Source organism: Eubalaena glacialis, chromosome 19 (assembly GCF_028564815.1).
Source record: "Eubalaena glacialis isolate mEubGla1 chromosome 19, mEubGla1.1.hap2.+ XY, whole genome shotgun sequence".
Taxonomy (NCBI): Eukaryota; Metazoa; Chordata; class Mammalia; order Artiodactyla; family Balaenidae; genus Eubalaena; species Eubalaena glacialis.
Window position 1 is genome coordinate 25,073,619 of NC_083734.1, and position 17,986 is coordinate 25,091,604.

General features: G+C 34.1%; 1 protein-coding gene across 1 annotated transcript in view; it reads right to left on the bottom strand.

The window, feature by feature from the left end:
• Positions 1 to 17,986, bottom strand: part of BRIP1 (BRCA1 interacting helicase 1) — a 194,712-nt gene that overhangs the window by 166,778 nt on the left and 9,948 nt on the right. Inside the window, 2 exon segments of the mRNA XM_061175926.1 lie at positions 15,625 to 15,744; positions 17,306 to 17,433. Of these exon segments, the coding sequence (XP_061031909.1) occupies positions 15,625 to 15,744; positions 17,306 to 17,433 (248 nt within the window).

Consider the following 17,986-nt stretch of genomic DNA (forward strand, 5'->3'; position numbering starts at 1 on the left):
TATGAAGGGAGAAAGATAACTTTACAGCGATGCCTAGCAGATATCATATTAATCAAGTTATCAAAGTAATCATCAGTAATGAAACAAAATGAAACTATTTGCCACCTCATAGGATGCAATAGGTAGAATGCAGCATCACTTCTGTGACATTCTTGCCAAAGATATATAACTTTAACCTAATGATAATACAACCCAAAGTTGAGAGACATTCTAGAAAGGCTATAATCTTCCGAAGTGTCAAGGTCATGAAAGACAAGGGAAGACTGAGGAACTGTTCCAGACCGAAGAAAATAGCAAAATGACAACTAAATGCAATGTATGATTCTGAACTGGATCTTTCTGCTATAAAAACTTCATAGAGACAACGTGCAAAATCTGATCTGGTTCTGAGTATTAGATAACAATGAATCAATTATAATTTCCTGATTTTTATGGTTATATTGAAGAATGTCTTTGCTTTAGGAAATAGACACTAAAGTATTCCAGGGTGATGGAGCATCACATCAATAACTTACTCTCAAATGGTTCAGGGGAAAAAATATATATTTGTATTGTATTTCTAATTTTTGTATAATTTTGTGACTATGTGAAAATCTTTAAAAATTTTAATAAATAAATCTATATGTCTATCTGTCTGTCTACTGGTCAGACAATTGGTCAATTAACAAAGTAGTTTCCTAAGGTAAAGTTATCTTTCCATACCCACTATCAATGAGTGAAAAGCTTCTAAATGGCAATTATAGATTCTACTATCACTAAATATGTACACACGTCAGCTAGATTGCTATACGTATTAAATATTTCTACAGATCAAGAAAAATAACTGTCAAAGCTTTCTGGAACATTCACCAAGTTCATTCAACATGATGAAGATTTGAAATTTTTGAGAATTATCCTTTCTATTTCCACTGTAGAGGTCACTATTATGTCTTCTACAAGCTCTTAAAAAATCATAATTATTGGAGCTGAAGGAAACTCACTCAAGCAATTATTCACCCATTCTATCATCCTGCCCTTAGGCAAATTTTCAGATAAAGCAAGAGGTTCACACTAATGCCACCAACTTCAGGCCTCACTTACCAAGATTAAAATAGCATAGGACAAGGGTTGGTAAACTTTCTTTAAAGGGCCAAAGAGTAGGGCTTCCCCAGTGGCGCAGTGGTTGAGAATCTGCCTGCCAATGCAAGGGACACGGGTTCGAGCCCTGGTCTGGGAAGATCCCACATGCCGCGGAGCAACTAGGCCCGTGAGCCACAACTACTGAGCCTGCACGTCTGGAGCTTGTGCTCCGCAACAAGAGAGGCTGCGACAGTGAGAGGCCCGCGCACCGCAATGAAGAGTGGCCCCCGCTCGCCACAACTAGAGAAAGCCCTCGCACAGAAACGAAGACCCAACACAGCCAAAAATAAAAATAAATAAATAAATAAATAAATAAATAAATAAATAAAGGCCTAGGCGCAATGAACTGTAGTCCCTGATGGAAATTAAAAAAAAAAAAAAAAAAAAGTATGCATCAAAATAAGATTTAGATTTCTAAAAGCCTTTTCTATGACCATGATATATTAGGTGAAAAATAAATGCTATATACGCTATATACACTATAATCCAAATTTTGTTGGGAACTTCCTGGCAGTCCAGTGGTTAGGACTCCACACTTTCACTCCCAGGGCCCAGATTCGATTCATGGTTGGGGAACTAAGAACCTGAAGTGCAGCTAAATAAAAAAAAATTTTTTAATTTAAAAAAATTTGTTTAAAATAATAAATCCTATCAAATTTTGTTTTTAAAAAAGTGTTATGCATAATGCATATTATATACATATATACATATATATTTTTTAATGGCCAAAAATTCTTCTCATTTCTATACGTAAGCCCCCTTTGCAAGGTCACTTTGAAGCTCTTCTCACCAAGAGGTGAACTCCTTCCCTCGAATCTCAGTTTGGCCATGTGACTTGCTTTGGTGACTGGGATATTAGGAAATGTGGCATAAACAGAGGCTCAAAAGGTATTTTGCACATTGGGGTTTGCTCTCTTGCTGTTCCTGGAACCTTGGGGCCACCATATATATAAGCTGGGATTAGTCTGCTGGATGATGAGAGATACCCACACCATGGTCCCATGGTCCTAGTCAACTGCCAACCAACCCTAAGAAGCAGAGCCGCCTTGCTGACTTGCAGCTAACCTGCAACTGACCACGGATGCATGAGTGGACCAGCTGAGATCAGCAGAAGAAATGCCCAGCTGAGCCCAGCCAAAATTGCTGACCCTCAGAACAGTAAGCTAAATAAATGGTTGGTTTGTTACACAGCAATTGGTAACAAATTGTGTGTGCGTGTGCGTGTGTGTGTGTGTGTGTGTAAAAGGATAGCAAGCAAAATAACAAGGGGTTGATACTAAGGGGGTAGTTGAATTAAAGATTAATGTTAATAACTTGAGTATACATTTTGGTGGTTTCCAAATTTTCACTAAGGAATAGATAATGCTTTTGTATTCAAAAAAGGTCAATGTCATTAAAATACATATAATAAAATTCAACATCAAAAAAGTATTTTTTATTATTTTCACTAAATATTGAGAGTCTAAAATATATGGACATTCTTGACCTGATGCATTTGAATGAGTTAACAGATTTTAAGCTCTATCAGAATTTGTGGATAAATAGTTGCAGATATACAGAAAACTAAGTAAATGACAAGACAAATATTAAGCACTAGAAAAAATAAAACCTGGTTTGGGGAAAGAACTGTAATCATAATCTAACACTTGGCTCAGTTTTTAATGATATTTACATAATTACAATAATATAAACATCAAATATTGTGAGGCTTGAGGGGGAAAAGTAATGAGAAAATTAGAAAGGACAGGGGACTTCCCTGGTGGTCCAGTGGTAGAGACTCCGCCTTCCAACGCAGGGGATGTGGGTTCGATCCCTGGTCGAGGAACTAAGATCCCACATGCCGTGGGGCAACTAAGCCTGCCCGCCACAACTACTGAGCTCATGTGCCTCAACGAGAGAGCCCGCATGTTGCAAACAACAGAGCCCAGGCGCTCTGGAGCTCACGTGCCCTGGAGTGCACGCCACAACAAGAGAGAAGCCCACACATTACAAGTACAGAAGCCCATGCGCCGCAATGAAAGATCTTGCACGCCTCAACGAAGATCCTGCATGCTGCAACTAAGACCTGACGCAGCCCAAAAAAGAAAAAAAGAAAGGACAGTAGGAAGACAATGGAAGGAAGATGGAAGGTATCCACAACTGAAAATTCAAGAAAAAGGCAGTACATGCTTGTTATTTTTTTAAAAAAATAGATAAATATCAGAATAAACAGGTAAAATGATTAAAAGTTATTGACTTCAGATAGTGGGAACTGGTAGAGACTAGAACTAGGGCAGAGGTCTACTGCTTTTTGTTTGAAGCCATGTAGAACTCTTTGACTCTGACTATACATATATGTTTTGAAAAAAAATAAAATTAAAAAAAAGAGGCCATGAACCAATCCAAGTATATATAGCAATTTAGTATATGATAACAGCAAAGGAAAAATTAAATCAGGAAAAATTATTCTTTAGTTGACCCTAGGACAATTGATCATCTATTTGGAAAAGAATACAGTTAGAACCTGGCCTCATACATATATTAAAATAAACCCTATAAGTAAGAGGGTTAAATGTAAAAAAAAAAAAAAAAAAAAAAAAAAACCTAAATTTAACTATAACAGAACTATGAAAATTTATCTGTTGTAAATTTATATAAAAAGATCCAAAAAGATTCTCATGAAAGTGTTCCTCTTGTTTACTTCTGCTAAGCAGAAAGGGGGATGGAGGTAATAGCTTAAGGGAGAATATTTAACTTTTTACTCTACTGGTTTATATTGTTAAAGGTTTTTCAAACAATGTATATTCCTCATAATTTTTTTTAAAATTTCAGTTTAAATCTTCCTTTGACTCTTTAGTAGGTAAAATACACAAAATGTTTAAGATAATTTAATCTTCCCCAACTGCAGACTATTTAAAAGAAAATATTTTAATGCCAGACATATTGAATAATAAAATCTCTTTTCTCTTGCCAAGTAACTTTGTTTTTTCCTCATCAGCCAACAGGAAAACAAAAATTTTCCCAGCCATTCCTTCTCTCTCCTTTCCATGAATCTATATTCAGCTCAATTTTAGAACTAGACTTAAATCACAGTTCTACCATATATCCGTGATTATGACCATTGTCAAATAATCTAGTATCTTTGGGCTCCAATTTTCTTATCTATAAAATGAGACTAATATCTGCTCTACTTGCTTCACAGAGTTCATGTAAGGATATATGAGAATGTACAAACTGCCTGGCACACGTAAACGTTCCAAAAAGCTATCATTATTATTAACTGTCAAAGAAATGCAAGTTATTGTTTTTAAGTGTTTGGCATATAACAGTTTTCAAAAATTTTGCTGCCTTGAATAAACTATACTTCAACTAGATGGTCATATTATTTAACAGTGTGGTCATAGAGTAGCTACAGAAAACAAAAGTTGTTTCTAATCTTTTGTTTATATTAAGCACCAATTTACCTCCTGGTCCCTGAAATCATTATTTGATCTTTTATTTTTGTGTGCTAGTACATAAAAAACTACAACCAAAATGTACTGCAGAAGAAGCAAAAAAAATTTAAAAACCTGCTTTTAGTCTCCTCTATTTAACAGTACTGTCACACCTCTTTAAGTATATGGATCTGAGTAAAAGCTGTAAGCCACAAGAAATGGTGGTAAAGAGTACATTTTCTTAACTTTAGCCATTTTTCCATTCATTTATTCAACAAATATGTGAGAACTTACTAAGCACAGGTCCTGTGCCAGATGCTGGTTATAAAAAAGTGAACAAGAGAGACATTACACGTGTCCTTATGGACAGCCTGGCAAGGAGGCAAGTAAAACCATGAAACCTATAAATAAATATGTAATCATAAACTTTGGTAAGCATCATAAAGAAAAGAACAGGGTGTTGAGAGAGAGAGACTGAAAGAGGAACTAATATTAAATGAATTATCTATATAATATTACCTGTGAAAGTACAAAAATGAACTATCTTTAATCTAAAGGTCATCGGGAAGAGTTTATTCAGAGGAAGAATAGTGAGGTGGTTGAGAGGATTAATTCTAGAGCCAGAATGCCTGAGTTTTAAACGAGCATCTACTCATCAGCTTCGTGACATGAACTTAAACTATCTGTGACTCAATTTCCTCTTCTGTCATTGAAGAAAATATTAACAGCTTCCTCATAAGGTTATTATAGGGATTCAATTAAATCCTTTTGTTTTATTTTGAAAACTGTCAAATCCATGGAAAACTTAAAAGGACCTGCAATAAGCATTAACTCACATGAACCTGTATTTACCAGGTAAATTAGTATTTCTAGACTATTTAAGAGTTCCTGAAACATAGTAAGCATTATTTCACTATACAAGCAGTTATTTTAAATAAAAAGTAGAGTAAAACTATGAGAAAATGACTTGTAAAATAACAGCTTTTCAAAATAAATTGGTCATTTTCTCCTGAGAATATATCTTCAGCATTAAAGGGAAATAGGGAGGGGAAGAGGGGGAGAGAAAAAGAGAGACAAAGAGAAAAGAAAGTAAAGGTAGGGTTTAAGAGGAAGAAAAACAGCCCAAGGCTTTGCCCAACACCAACACTTTACCTGAAGATCAACAGCGCACTCTGCTGGACCCACCTCTTTTCTACACACTAGGCAAAAATAAACACTACTTTTTCTAAAAGTATATACACAATGTTAGCACTTGTTTAATAAACAAACAGCAGGTATAAGCATAAGAATGTGTCTGTGAGAATAACTCACTCATTGTGAGGATTTGCTAAAAGAATGAAGAGAATACATATAAATAAATTCTAGAGAAAATGGTTATGAGTGGTAGAACAAGGTAATATCAGAATGTTAACATTCTATTCTAAAATACAATGTTTTTTCTTAACTATATTTTGACCACACAGAGACTGATGCCTCACTAGATCCTTGACACATGAATTATCTGTATAAAAACATGAATCTAAAATGTAAAGAGGGACTTCTCTGGCGGTCCAGTGGTTAACACTCTGTGCTTCCACTGCAGGGGGCATGGGTTCAATCCCTGGTAGGGGAACTAAGAACCCGCATGCCACATGGTGAGGCCAAAAATACATACATACCTAAATACATAAATAAATACATAAATAAAATGTAGGCAGGCAAGAATATACAATGGAGAAAAGACAGCCTCTTCAATAAGTGGTGCTCGGAAAACTGGACAGCTACATGTAAAAGAATGAAATTAGAACACTCCCTAACACCATACACAAAAATAAACTCAAAATGGATTAAAGACCTAAATATAAGGCCAAATGCTATAAAACTCTTAGAGGAAAACATAGGTAGAACACTCTATGACATAAATGACAGCAACATCCTTTTTGACCCACCTCATAGAGTAATGGAAATAAAAACAAAAATAAACAAATGGGACCTAATGAAACTTAAAAGCTTTTGCACAGCAAAGGAAACCATAAACAAGATGAAAAGACAACCCTCAGAATGGGAGAAAATATTTGCAAATGAAGCAACTGACAAAGGATTAATCTCCAAAATATACAAGCAGCTCATGCAGCTCAATATCAAAAAAACAAACAACCCAGTGCAAAAATGGGCGGAAGACCTACAGACATTTCTCCAAAGAAGATATACAGATGGCCAACAAACACATGAAAAGATGCTCAATATCACTAACCATTAGAGAAATGCAAATCAAAACCACAACGAGGTATCACCTCACACTGGTCAGAATGGCCATCATCAAAAAATCTACATACTATAAATGCTGGAGAGGGTGTGGAGAAAAAGGAACCCTCCTGCACTGTTAGTGGAAATGTAAATTGGTGCAGCCATTATGGAGAACAGTATGGAGATTCCTTAGAAAACTAAAAATAGAACTACCATATGACCCAGCAATCCCACTACTGGGCATATACCCTGAGAGAACCATAATTCAAAAAGTGTCATGTACCCCAATGTTCATTGCAGCACTATTTACAATAGCCAGGACATGGAAACAACCTAAATGTCCATTGACAGATGAGTGGATAAAGAAGATGTGGCACATATATACAATGGAATATTACTCAGCCATAAAAAGAAACAAAATTGAGTTATTTGTAGTGAGGTGGATGGACCCAGAGTCTGTCATACAGAGTGAAGTCAAAAAGAGAAAAACAAATACCAAAAAAAAAAAAAACAAACACCGCATGCTAACGCATATATATGGAATCTAGAAAAATGGTACTGACAAACCTAGTGGTAGGGCAGGAATAAAGATGCAGACATTGAGAACGGACTTGAGGATTGGGGTGGGGATGGGGAGGCTGGGACGTAGTGAGAGAGTAGCATTGACATATACACAAGTACCAAATGTAAAATAGATAGCTAGTGGGACGCTGCTGCATACCACAGGGAGATCAGCTCAGTGCTTTGTGACAACCTAGAGGGGTGGGATAGGGAGGGTGGGAGGGAGGCTCAAGAGGGAGGGGATATGGGGATATATGTATGCATATACTTGATTCACTTTGTTGTACAGCAGAAACTAACACAACATCATAAAGCAATTATAGTCCAATAAAGATGTATTAAAATAAATAACTAAGTAAAATGCAAGGAAAGGGAAAAAGCAGGGGACATTGGAAGGTAATTCATTTAAGAGAGGAGGTACTGACACCATTTTCTGACTTGAAGAGAGTGAGGAAACTGGAGATGATAGGAAGGTAAAAAGACAACTACCCAATTCAATTCACAGGTTGGAAGCTAAATTATTTTCATAAAAACTAAGAAGACTTAAAAGAAAAACATAAAACGTTTAATGTCAAATTTAGAGGAAAACAGAAATCATTAAACTAATTTATCATTTAATTTATGGAGGAGAGTTTCCCAGAAAATAATACAACTGCAGATTTTCAATGTATGAAAACTGTAACATTTATATCTTTGTAGGGATAAGAGAACTAAACCATTAATTTACCAATCCAAATAACTATTCTTCTAAAAAATAAATGTTCCCTAATATCATCTTATAAGGATCAAAATAGGAAAAGTATCATTAGAATTTAGAGGTATCACAGCTAAACGGGATATAAGGTATATAAAATCTAGTCCCACCCTCTTTTTCCTCCCATTTGAAGGAACAGGTCCTAAAAAGAAATGTTTCTTTCCCATGTTCCTCAATTTACTTTATTCAAATCTGTAGATGATCTAGATTAAAATATGATACCTAAATATGAGGCATATGATCTGTCAACATAAGAAAAGTTCTAAAATATGGACTGCATTTCTAAAATTACTTTATCTAAAAGTTTTGGTGATAAACTCATTTCAGAAACTGATATGAAATAAATATTAAATATTATGAAACTACATTTGTCTTCTACTTTTTATGAAATCACCTATCCCAGAATTCACAGAAAATATTTTTTGTGATTTATAGCAAGCCACTTTGCAACAATTTAAAAATGTTATACAATGGGGAAAGGACAGTCTCTTTAATAAATGGTGCTGGGAAAACTGGACAGCCACATGCAAAAGAATGAAACCGGACAACTATCTTACATTACCTACAAAAATTAACGCAAAATGGATTAAACACTTGAACCTCAGACCTGAAATCATAAAACTCCTAGAAGAAAACATAAGTGGGTAAACTCCTTGACAGAGGTCTTGGCAATAGTTTTTTGAATCTGACTCTAAAAGCAAAAGCAACAAAAGCAAAAATAAACAAGGGGGACTACATCAAACTAAAAAGCTTTGGCACAGCAAAAGAAACCATCAACAAAATGAAAAGGCAACCTACTGAAAAGGAGAAAATATTTGCAAATCATGTATCTGATAAGGGACGAATATCTAATATATGAAGAATTCATACAACTCAATAGCAATCTGAACAAAAAATGGGCAGAAGATATGAAGAGACATTTTTCCAAAGAAGACATACAGATGGCCAACAAGTATATGAAAAGATGCTCAACATCATTAATCATCAGGGAAATGCAAATTGAAATCACAATGAAACATCACCTCACACCTGTTAAAATGACTATTATCAAAAAGACAAAAAACAGCAAGTGTTGGCAAGGATGTGGAGAAAAGGGAATCCTTGTGAACTGTTGGTAGAATGTAAACTGATGCAGTCACTATGGAAAACAGTATGGAAGTTACTCAAAAAAATTAAAAATAGAATAACCATATGATCCAGGAATTCCACATCTGAGAATTTACCTGAAGAAAATGAAAACAGTAACTCAAAAAGATATATGCACTCCCATGTTCACTGCAGCATTACTTATAATGGCCAAGGATATGGAAACAATATGTGTCCATAGATGGATGAATGCATAAAGAAAATGTGGTGTGTGTATATGTATATATACACAATGGAATATTATTCAGCCATAAAAAAGAATAAAATCTTGCCATTTGGGACAACATGGATGAACATGGAGGATACAATGTGTAGTGGAATAAGTCAGACTGAGAAAGGCAAATTTGTATGTAAAATCTAAAAACAAAAACAAAGCAAAAACAAAAAAAACAAGCTCACAGATGCAGAGAACAGATTGGTGGCTGCTAGAGATGGCGGTGAAGAGCAGAAGAAATGGGTGAAGGAGGTCAAAAGGTACAAACTTCCAGTTATAAAATCAATAAGTCATGTGGATGTCATGTACAGGATGGTGACTACAGTTAGTAATACTGTGTTAAATATTTGACAGTAGCTAAGAGAGTAAATCTTAAAAGCTCTCATCATAAGAAAAAAAAATCTTGTAACTATGTAAGGTGACAGATATTAACTAGACTTGTGATCATTTCACAATGTATACAAATATTGAACCATTATGTTGTACACCTGAAACTAACATATTAAATGTTAATTATACCTTCATTAAAAAAGAGAAAGAGAAAAAAAGTTGTACCAGAAACCAAAGTAAATTTCTAGCAGGGAAAAACATATTACTATACTCAAAGACTCGTTTCTTTAAATAAATTACCCCTACGCATAACCCCATTATTCTTTATTATATTATATCCATGGAAATGTTTAGCCCTGGTTCTCTGAAAAACGAAAAGTATTATTTACTGCTAAATATCCATGTAAGATTTATTAAAAATACTACCATAAGCTTTTAAAATTAAGATGATAGCCAAAATACAAAAAACTACAGGTTTTCTTAACAGTTTACTAAAATTCACTAACAATTTACTAAATTATAAAAGGAAGAAATAGTCACATTAGCTAAAACTTTACATTTTGTACTAACTATGTTTCTATTGTAACTGCTTACTCTATTTTTGTTAGGAACAAAAAAAATAACATTGAAAATACAGATCATTTTACCTAAGTATTTGTGGGGGTTTTCATAAAGTTACTTTATATATTCATGCTTTTCACTATACTCTGGTGTCTGACAAATTTACTTTATGCATGCTTAATTAGTATGGCATATATCACTTATGTCTTCTTACAAACAAAAGTTCTGTGTGAGTAGTGAAATGTTATCATTTGAGTTACTAGAGTTAGTTGAGATTTAGCTTCTTCAATAAACCTTCAAACTTATAAGAAATTGTCAGAAACCCATACCTTTAACATTATGAGTAAGTAATAAATCACCCATCTATGAAAAATTATTGCATTTCTAAAGCAATGTAGACCTATACCAGCTAAAGCCAAGGAAGAAAACTTGTAACTTCTGGTTTAAAAATAAAACTGATATAAAGATATAGATACACATGTATAGATACAATTATACTTTGCCAATAAGAAGATCATAATAAATGATCAACATAGTACATAACCAAAACAAGAAATCAATCAAAGAACTTAGTTTAAAATTAAGATACCCAGCTAGGAGCACAGTAGCTCTGCTTATGGTCAAGTGGTCTAGATCCTAAACAGGTTGAGCTATAAACATCTTTAACACATATTAAAAGAATTTGCTAATTATAAACCTAACTCCTGAAAATTAACATTATTAACCAATATTATATAATACCTTTTATCAGCAGCATACAAATATGTAAGTATTTGCTGCTACTACTACAACTGCTGCTGATGATACTTTTACTACCACTTACCACTTAATAAGCTCCAAGATATGCCAGGTATAATCTAAGCACTTTATAAGTATTAACTTGTTTAATCCTCTAGCAGCCCTGTAAGATAGATACTATTACCATCCCCATTTAACAAATGGGAAAATGAAGTAGCAATAGTTTAAAAACTTAATCAAGGTTACAAAGGTTGTAAAGAGCAGAACTGTGATTAAAACCCAGGCACTCTGATTTGAGCTCATTCTCTTAACCAGTAAAAACAAAATGAAACAAAAAAAATCCTTAAAAAAAAAAAAACAACTTTATCTTATTTTAGCTATTATCAATCATATTATTCTATACTTGATTTCTTTAGCCTTGAGGCTTCTACATATTTTTTCCCTTATCTTGGTGTTAGAATACTGTTTACATGGCTCCAGAATTTCTGAGAGGCATTTTAGAGAATGTATAATAAAGTAATTAGAGCATCTGCCAGAGCATCAGACTGCTTAGGTAGAATCTAACTCCACTATTTGCCAGCTTTGTGACCTTAGGCAAATTACTTATTTCTCAGAGTTTCCTTATCTGTAAGATGAGAATAACAATAGTACCTGCCTCAAAGTCATTATAAGAATTCAATAAGATTCTACCAAAAAATATTTATTGGGCAACTAATATATGCCCTATGCTGTTCTAGGTAGCAGAGATACCCGTGAAAAAGATTGACATTACATTCTAACAGGGAAAATAGATAATAAACAAGTAGACTAATAAATTCAAATAGTAAGGGCTATGAAGACAATAAGGTACTGTGAAAGAAAATGAGCAAGAAAACACTGGCAAACATAAAGCATATATTTTTACTGACAACATTAAAAACTCCTAAGATGACTTCTCCAAACATAAGGCTTCTCTGAAGATAACTGACAATTCTTTTCCCCCACTCAGTATTTTCAAGAATTTAAAAGAAGGCTCTTTGAGGGCAGGGATTATGGTATTCATTTACTCTGTCTACAACTAGGTTCCTGGCACTACGTTAGGTGCTTGAAACAAAAAGATGAATAAAACAGTCACAGTCTTCAAGGAGGTCTCAGAGAAACTGGTGTTGTCCATAATGGAACTGAGAGCCTGTGGAGAGGATATTAAGAGTAAGGTAAGTGTTAAAAACTGAGAAATAGGGACTTCCCTCATGGTCCAGTGGTTAAGAATCCGCCTTCCAATGCAGGGGATGTGGGTTCGATCCCTAGTCGGGGAACTAGGATCCCACATGCCGCAGGGCAACTAAGCCCGCGCACCACAACTACTGAGCCTGCGTGTCACAACTGGTGACCCCGTGTGCCACAACTACAGAGCCCACACACTCTGGACCACACACGACACAACTAGAGAGCCCACACACCACAACTACTGAGCCCTGTGCACTCTGGAGCCCGCACGCCACAACTAGAGAGAAGCCCGCGCACCAAAACGAAGAGCCCGTGAGCCACAACGAAAGATCCCATGTGCCGCAGCTAAGACCTGATGCAAACAGGAAATAGGCAGTCTACCTGAAAAAGAATTCAGAGTAATGATAGTAAAGATGATGCAAAATCTTGGAAATAAAATGGAGAAAATACAAGAAACGTTTAACAAGGACCTAGAAGAACTAAAGAGCAAGCAAACAATGATGAACAACACAATAAATGAAATTAAAAATTCTCCAGAAGGGATCAATAGCAGAATAAATGAGGCAGAAGAATGGATAAGTGACCTGGAAGATAAAATAGTGGAAATAACTACTGCAGAGCAGAATAAAGAAAAAAGAATGAAAAGAATTGAGGACAGTCTCAGCGACCTCTGGGACAACATTAAACGCACCAACGAATTATAGGGATCCCAGAAGAAGAGAAAAAGAAAGGGACTGAGAAAATATTTGAAGAGATTATAGTTGAAAACTTCCCTAATATGGGAAAGGAAATAGTCAATCAAGTCCAAGAAGCACAGAAAAGTCCCATACAGGATAAATCCAAGGAGAAACATGCCAAAACACATATTAATCAAACTACCAAAAATTAAATACAAAGAAAAAATATTAAAAGCAGCAAGGGAAAAACAACAAATTACATACAAGGGACTCCCCATAAGGTTAACAGCTGATCTTTCAGCAAAAATCTCTGCAAGACAGAAGGAAGTGGCAGGACATATTTAAAGTGATGAAAGGGAAAAACCTACAACCAAGATTACTCTACCCAGCAAGGATCTCATTCAGATTTGACAGAGAAATTAAAATCTTTACAGACAAGCAAAAGCTAAGAGAATTCAGCACGCCCAAACCAGCTTTACAACAAATGCTAAAGGAACTTCTCTTGGCAGGAAACACAAGAGAAGGAAAAGACCTACAATAACAAACCCAAAACAATTAAGAAAATGGTAATAGGAACATACATATCGATACAATTATACTTCAATAAAGATGATAAAAAAAAGACCTGATGCAGCCAAAAATAAAATAAAATAATAAATTAATTAATTTAATTACATAAAATAAAAATAAAATGTTAATTAAAAAAAAAAGAAAATGTTCTCGAGAAATACAAGGAACATTCCAGATGGGAATCTAACTCAAAATTGGGGACACCAAGGAAGGCTTCCTGAAGGATTAGCAGAAGTCAGACAAAAAAAAGTGGGAAAGAGGAGAAAGGGCAAAAGAATGCAAAAAGTTTATAAAGGCCTAAAGACTGTACAGGTAAACAGGAGCTTTATAAGCCATCTAAAGACTTCTGGAATTTGTCAATGAGTTGTTCCATCCTCTACCTGAAAAACTAAAAATACAGACAGACTATATGAAACAATAGTTTTTAAGATACAGGACATCAGGTAAGGAAGAGTGATCCCTGAGAGATGGGAAACAAATGAGATTAAGCCTTATGATTCTTTCAGCTTGTTGTCCTGAGAGTTTCCATGCTGTGGCATGGGGAAGGGGAACCCAGATATAGCCCAGCAAACCCAAGTTGAAGAGACACTGCTGAGAGTCCAGGGAGACCAAGAAGACTAAAGTTCACAGAGAAGAAAGCAGAATGGAGAGTGCTGCACAAAGAATGCACTCCAGAGATCTGCAGAAGGACCTCTCAGTATCTAGTAGAGTACTGATCAGCACATGCCAATGAGGAAACAATCCAAGATAGTGGCAAGAACCACCTGAAATGAAGAGACACTCACAGACAGCATGGAACAGTGCCTGTTCCCACCAGCCAGGCTGGAAAACTTCATAATTCATGGAGCATTAGGTAGAGGACTCAAAAGGAGCTAGCCTCTACTAAGGTAGCCCAAAACTAAACCCGGCTCAGGTCCTACCTAACAAATCCTAAAAGCAAGAACCAAAAGGATCAAGCTGATTCCAAGTAATTTAACTGCATCCCAGAGCAAAACTCAAGAGTACTTATAGAAATACAATAATATCCAGTACCCAACAAGGTAAAATTCGCAATATTTGGAATTCAATAAAAAATTCCAGGCATGATTCCATTTATATAAAACTATATAAATGAAACACATTTCATTATACAATATCAAAAAGTCACATATATAACATCACCACCAATAAATATCATCAGTCTTTAAGTATCAGAAAACTGCTAAGCTCACAGTAGTATATACAATTTTTCAAAATTCTGATTTTTCACTGAAATCTCAAAGTTTATCAGGCTCACTTTATTTTCGAGAATTACCGAAGTTAGTCTGTCAGTTATTCTTTCAAGTAAAAACAATGTTCTGTGAAAAAAGTGGCTAGTTCAGCTCACAATCCAAACAATCCTATAAGTGCTTTCCCTCAAGAAAACCATCCTACTCCTGAATGCAAAAGTGTTTTACGAAAACTACTCTACTCTTCACACAGAATGTTAAAAATCTCAAGGGTGAAGACTTAATAAAATCAGTAATTTTTACTGCTTCATCAAGGACTTAAGTGAAATTAGCTTTTCTTAACTGTGCGTTAACGACGGTGAAGAAAATTACTATTAATACAGGTTGATGCCACTACCCTTATTGTGCTAAAGCACCAACAGTTTTACCAACCTATGCTTTTGTACCATCAGTGCAAATGTCAAAGACAGTAAAAAAAAAAAAAAAAAAAAAGGTAAGTAACATCTTAACATCACTATGAAAATACTTTTGACCTCACAGACTATCTGGAAAAAAATCTCAGGAATCTCCAGAGCTCCCTGGACTACTCTTTGAGAACTGATGCCCTAAGGACACTGAAAGAACTTTAGGAAGTAGAGTTCACAAACATTAGAATGTAAAAGAGGAAAAAAACTTCCAGATCTTGTTCTAGTCCAATTCTCTTATTTTATAAATGAGGAAACTGGGGCACAAAGAGCATAGGTTTACCATCTCACACAGCAGAAGACATGTGACAGCACTTAGGACTTCTGAGTTGTTTTCTACTCTTCTTTGATTACACTATTCTTCATCTTTTTCAAAAATGGATTTAGCAAATTCTACATTTTCCTTCTTTAAACTGAACAATGGCATAAATACATACATTTTGTGGAGAAAAGGAGTCTATCTTTCCTAATGGGGAGTTGAGTTTTGTGGTCTTTCCTGAAGCAACTTTTGCATCCAAATGGTGCACCTCCTTTTCAAAACAATGACGTTTTCTAATCTGTAAATATAGAACCAAAATAAAATTTATTGTAACTAGGAAGTTTGATGAGGCTAGTTGCTCTCAAAGATCAGAATAGCTATAACGTATGTTTTCAGCATTAAAAAAATGACTATTTCTCACTGGCAACAATCAAAAAGTTTCTAAAAACAAATAGGCACCTTATTATAAGACTTAAATAAAACAGAATTCAGTAATACCTCTCAAATTCTGACCAAAATAGCTTTAATTAGTGATGTGGCAAAACTATAGCATTGTAAAATGATCTTCCCATAAAACAGTCTCACCATATGGATACCAAGAATAGTATTATGGCAAAGTCCAATTACATATCTAATTGGAAAATAAAAGTAAATAAAAATGGAAACCTTATTCTAAATTGAAAAAAAAACCACAGAATAAAAACTTTAAATGTAAATATTCATTATTTCCTACCTGATGGAATTACTTGATTACTATTATTATATTACTTACTAGATATTTGATAATCCAAATTGTATTTGACTAAATTTCTTTTATAAACACCACTGTTTTCTTTCCAAACTATCTATGCTTTTTCTTACTTGCCAAAACCTATTTACTTAAATTATAAAGAGGAAAAGAAGCATTTCTGTCGATAATTCCATTCCTACAAAAAAGAAATGAGAGCCAATGAAGTCAGGGAATAAATGCTATATGTTGAGCTCTACCTCACAACATCCAACTCTAAGTACACATTTTGGGGGAAAGAAATCTCTAGAGGTACTTCATTTGTAATTGGTGATTTTCCAAATATAAAACTAGGAAACGATTTCATTCTATTTCTAAAAACAAGGTTTAATTATGGAAGTTAATAAAGATTATAAATGGAACAGATAAACTACATAAAATTGCAAACACCTTTTGAGTATATTCAATTAAAAATAAACAATTATCTACAAAGGACATGCTAATTAACTAATAATCTTTTTTATTTGTAACTAAGTCTATTAAAGTCCATCCTCCTTACCTCAATGCCATGAACTCTATAAGAAAACATTGTTTTCACCTATGAAAACATTTCATCTAAAATTTCTAGTAATTTAGGTTCTTCAATAATTTTTAGAAATAAACATATTTTATAATGTATTGATATTAAAAACTCAATAAATAACAGTAAACTTTGTCATTACATTAAAACTATCAATACCAAAAGTATCTATGACCTAAATATTCATATCAGAGGTATATTGGTCAAAACAAAATGCCATTATTAGATAAAAACAACAGAGGAGTTAAAAAGTACAAAGTAGCTCTGTTACTGATACATGCCTTAAGTAAATATTTTATTGTCAAATTCCTTATATATAAGAAAGCACCATTCAGTTTAACTTTAATGACATGCTACTATGAATAATTTACTATAATAAACTCCTCTGTAATGAGTAACTCTATACAATGAAATTATAATAATTTACCATTTAATTCACATCTGACACTACCCAAAATAATCTCTACAGATGCCACTGAAAAATGATTGATACTTGACTACCTTGTTCAGCTATAACTAACGGGATTATTCCACTGCCAATAAACTGTTTACCTGCTGTGTAGTCTCTAAGGGTCGAATTCTTTTCTTCTCTACTTGAAAATCATCATTTTCATCTCTGTACATGGATGCCTGTTTCTTAGCAGATAGCTTTGCAGCCAGTGTAGTTTTTTCAGGAGAGTCTTATATAAGAAGTCATTAAAAATTAGTATAAATAACTTATATTTAGGTAATATTTTTAGAAAAAAATTAAAATCAAGATGTAAGACTTTAATCTGTAAAAATACTGAATCATTATGCTGTACACCCAAAACTAAGATAATATTGTAAATAAACTATGCTTCAACTTTAAAAAAGATGTTAAGACTTATTTCTAAAAAGTCATAACATAGTTTAAAATAGGAAATGCTAAACATCTTTAAAAGCACTTATTTACCGCTCAGTATACTTTAACAAAGACACAGCAAACATTTTTAGAAATATGCTTTCAAGAGGGAAGTCCATAAATGGTGCTGGGAAAACTGGACAGCTACATGTAAAAAAATGAAATTAGAACATTCTTTAACACCATACACAAAAATAAACTCAAAATGGATTAAAGACCTAAATGTAAGACGGGATACTATGAAACTCTTAGAGGAAAACACAGGCAGAACACTCTTTGACATAAATCGCAGAAATATCTTTTTCAATCCATCTCCCTGAGTAATGGAAATAAAAACAAAAATAAACAAA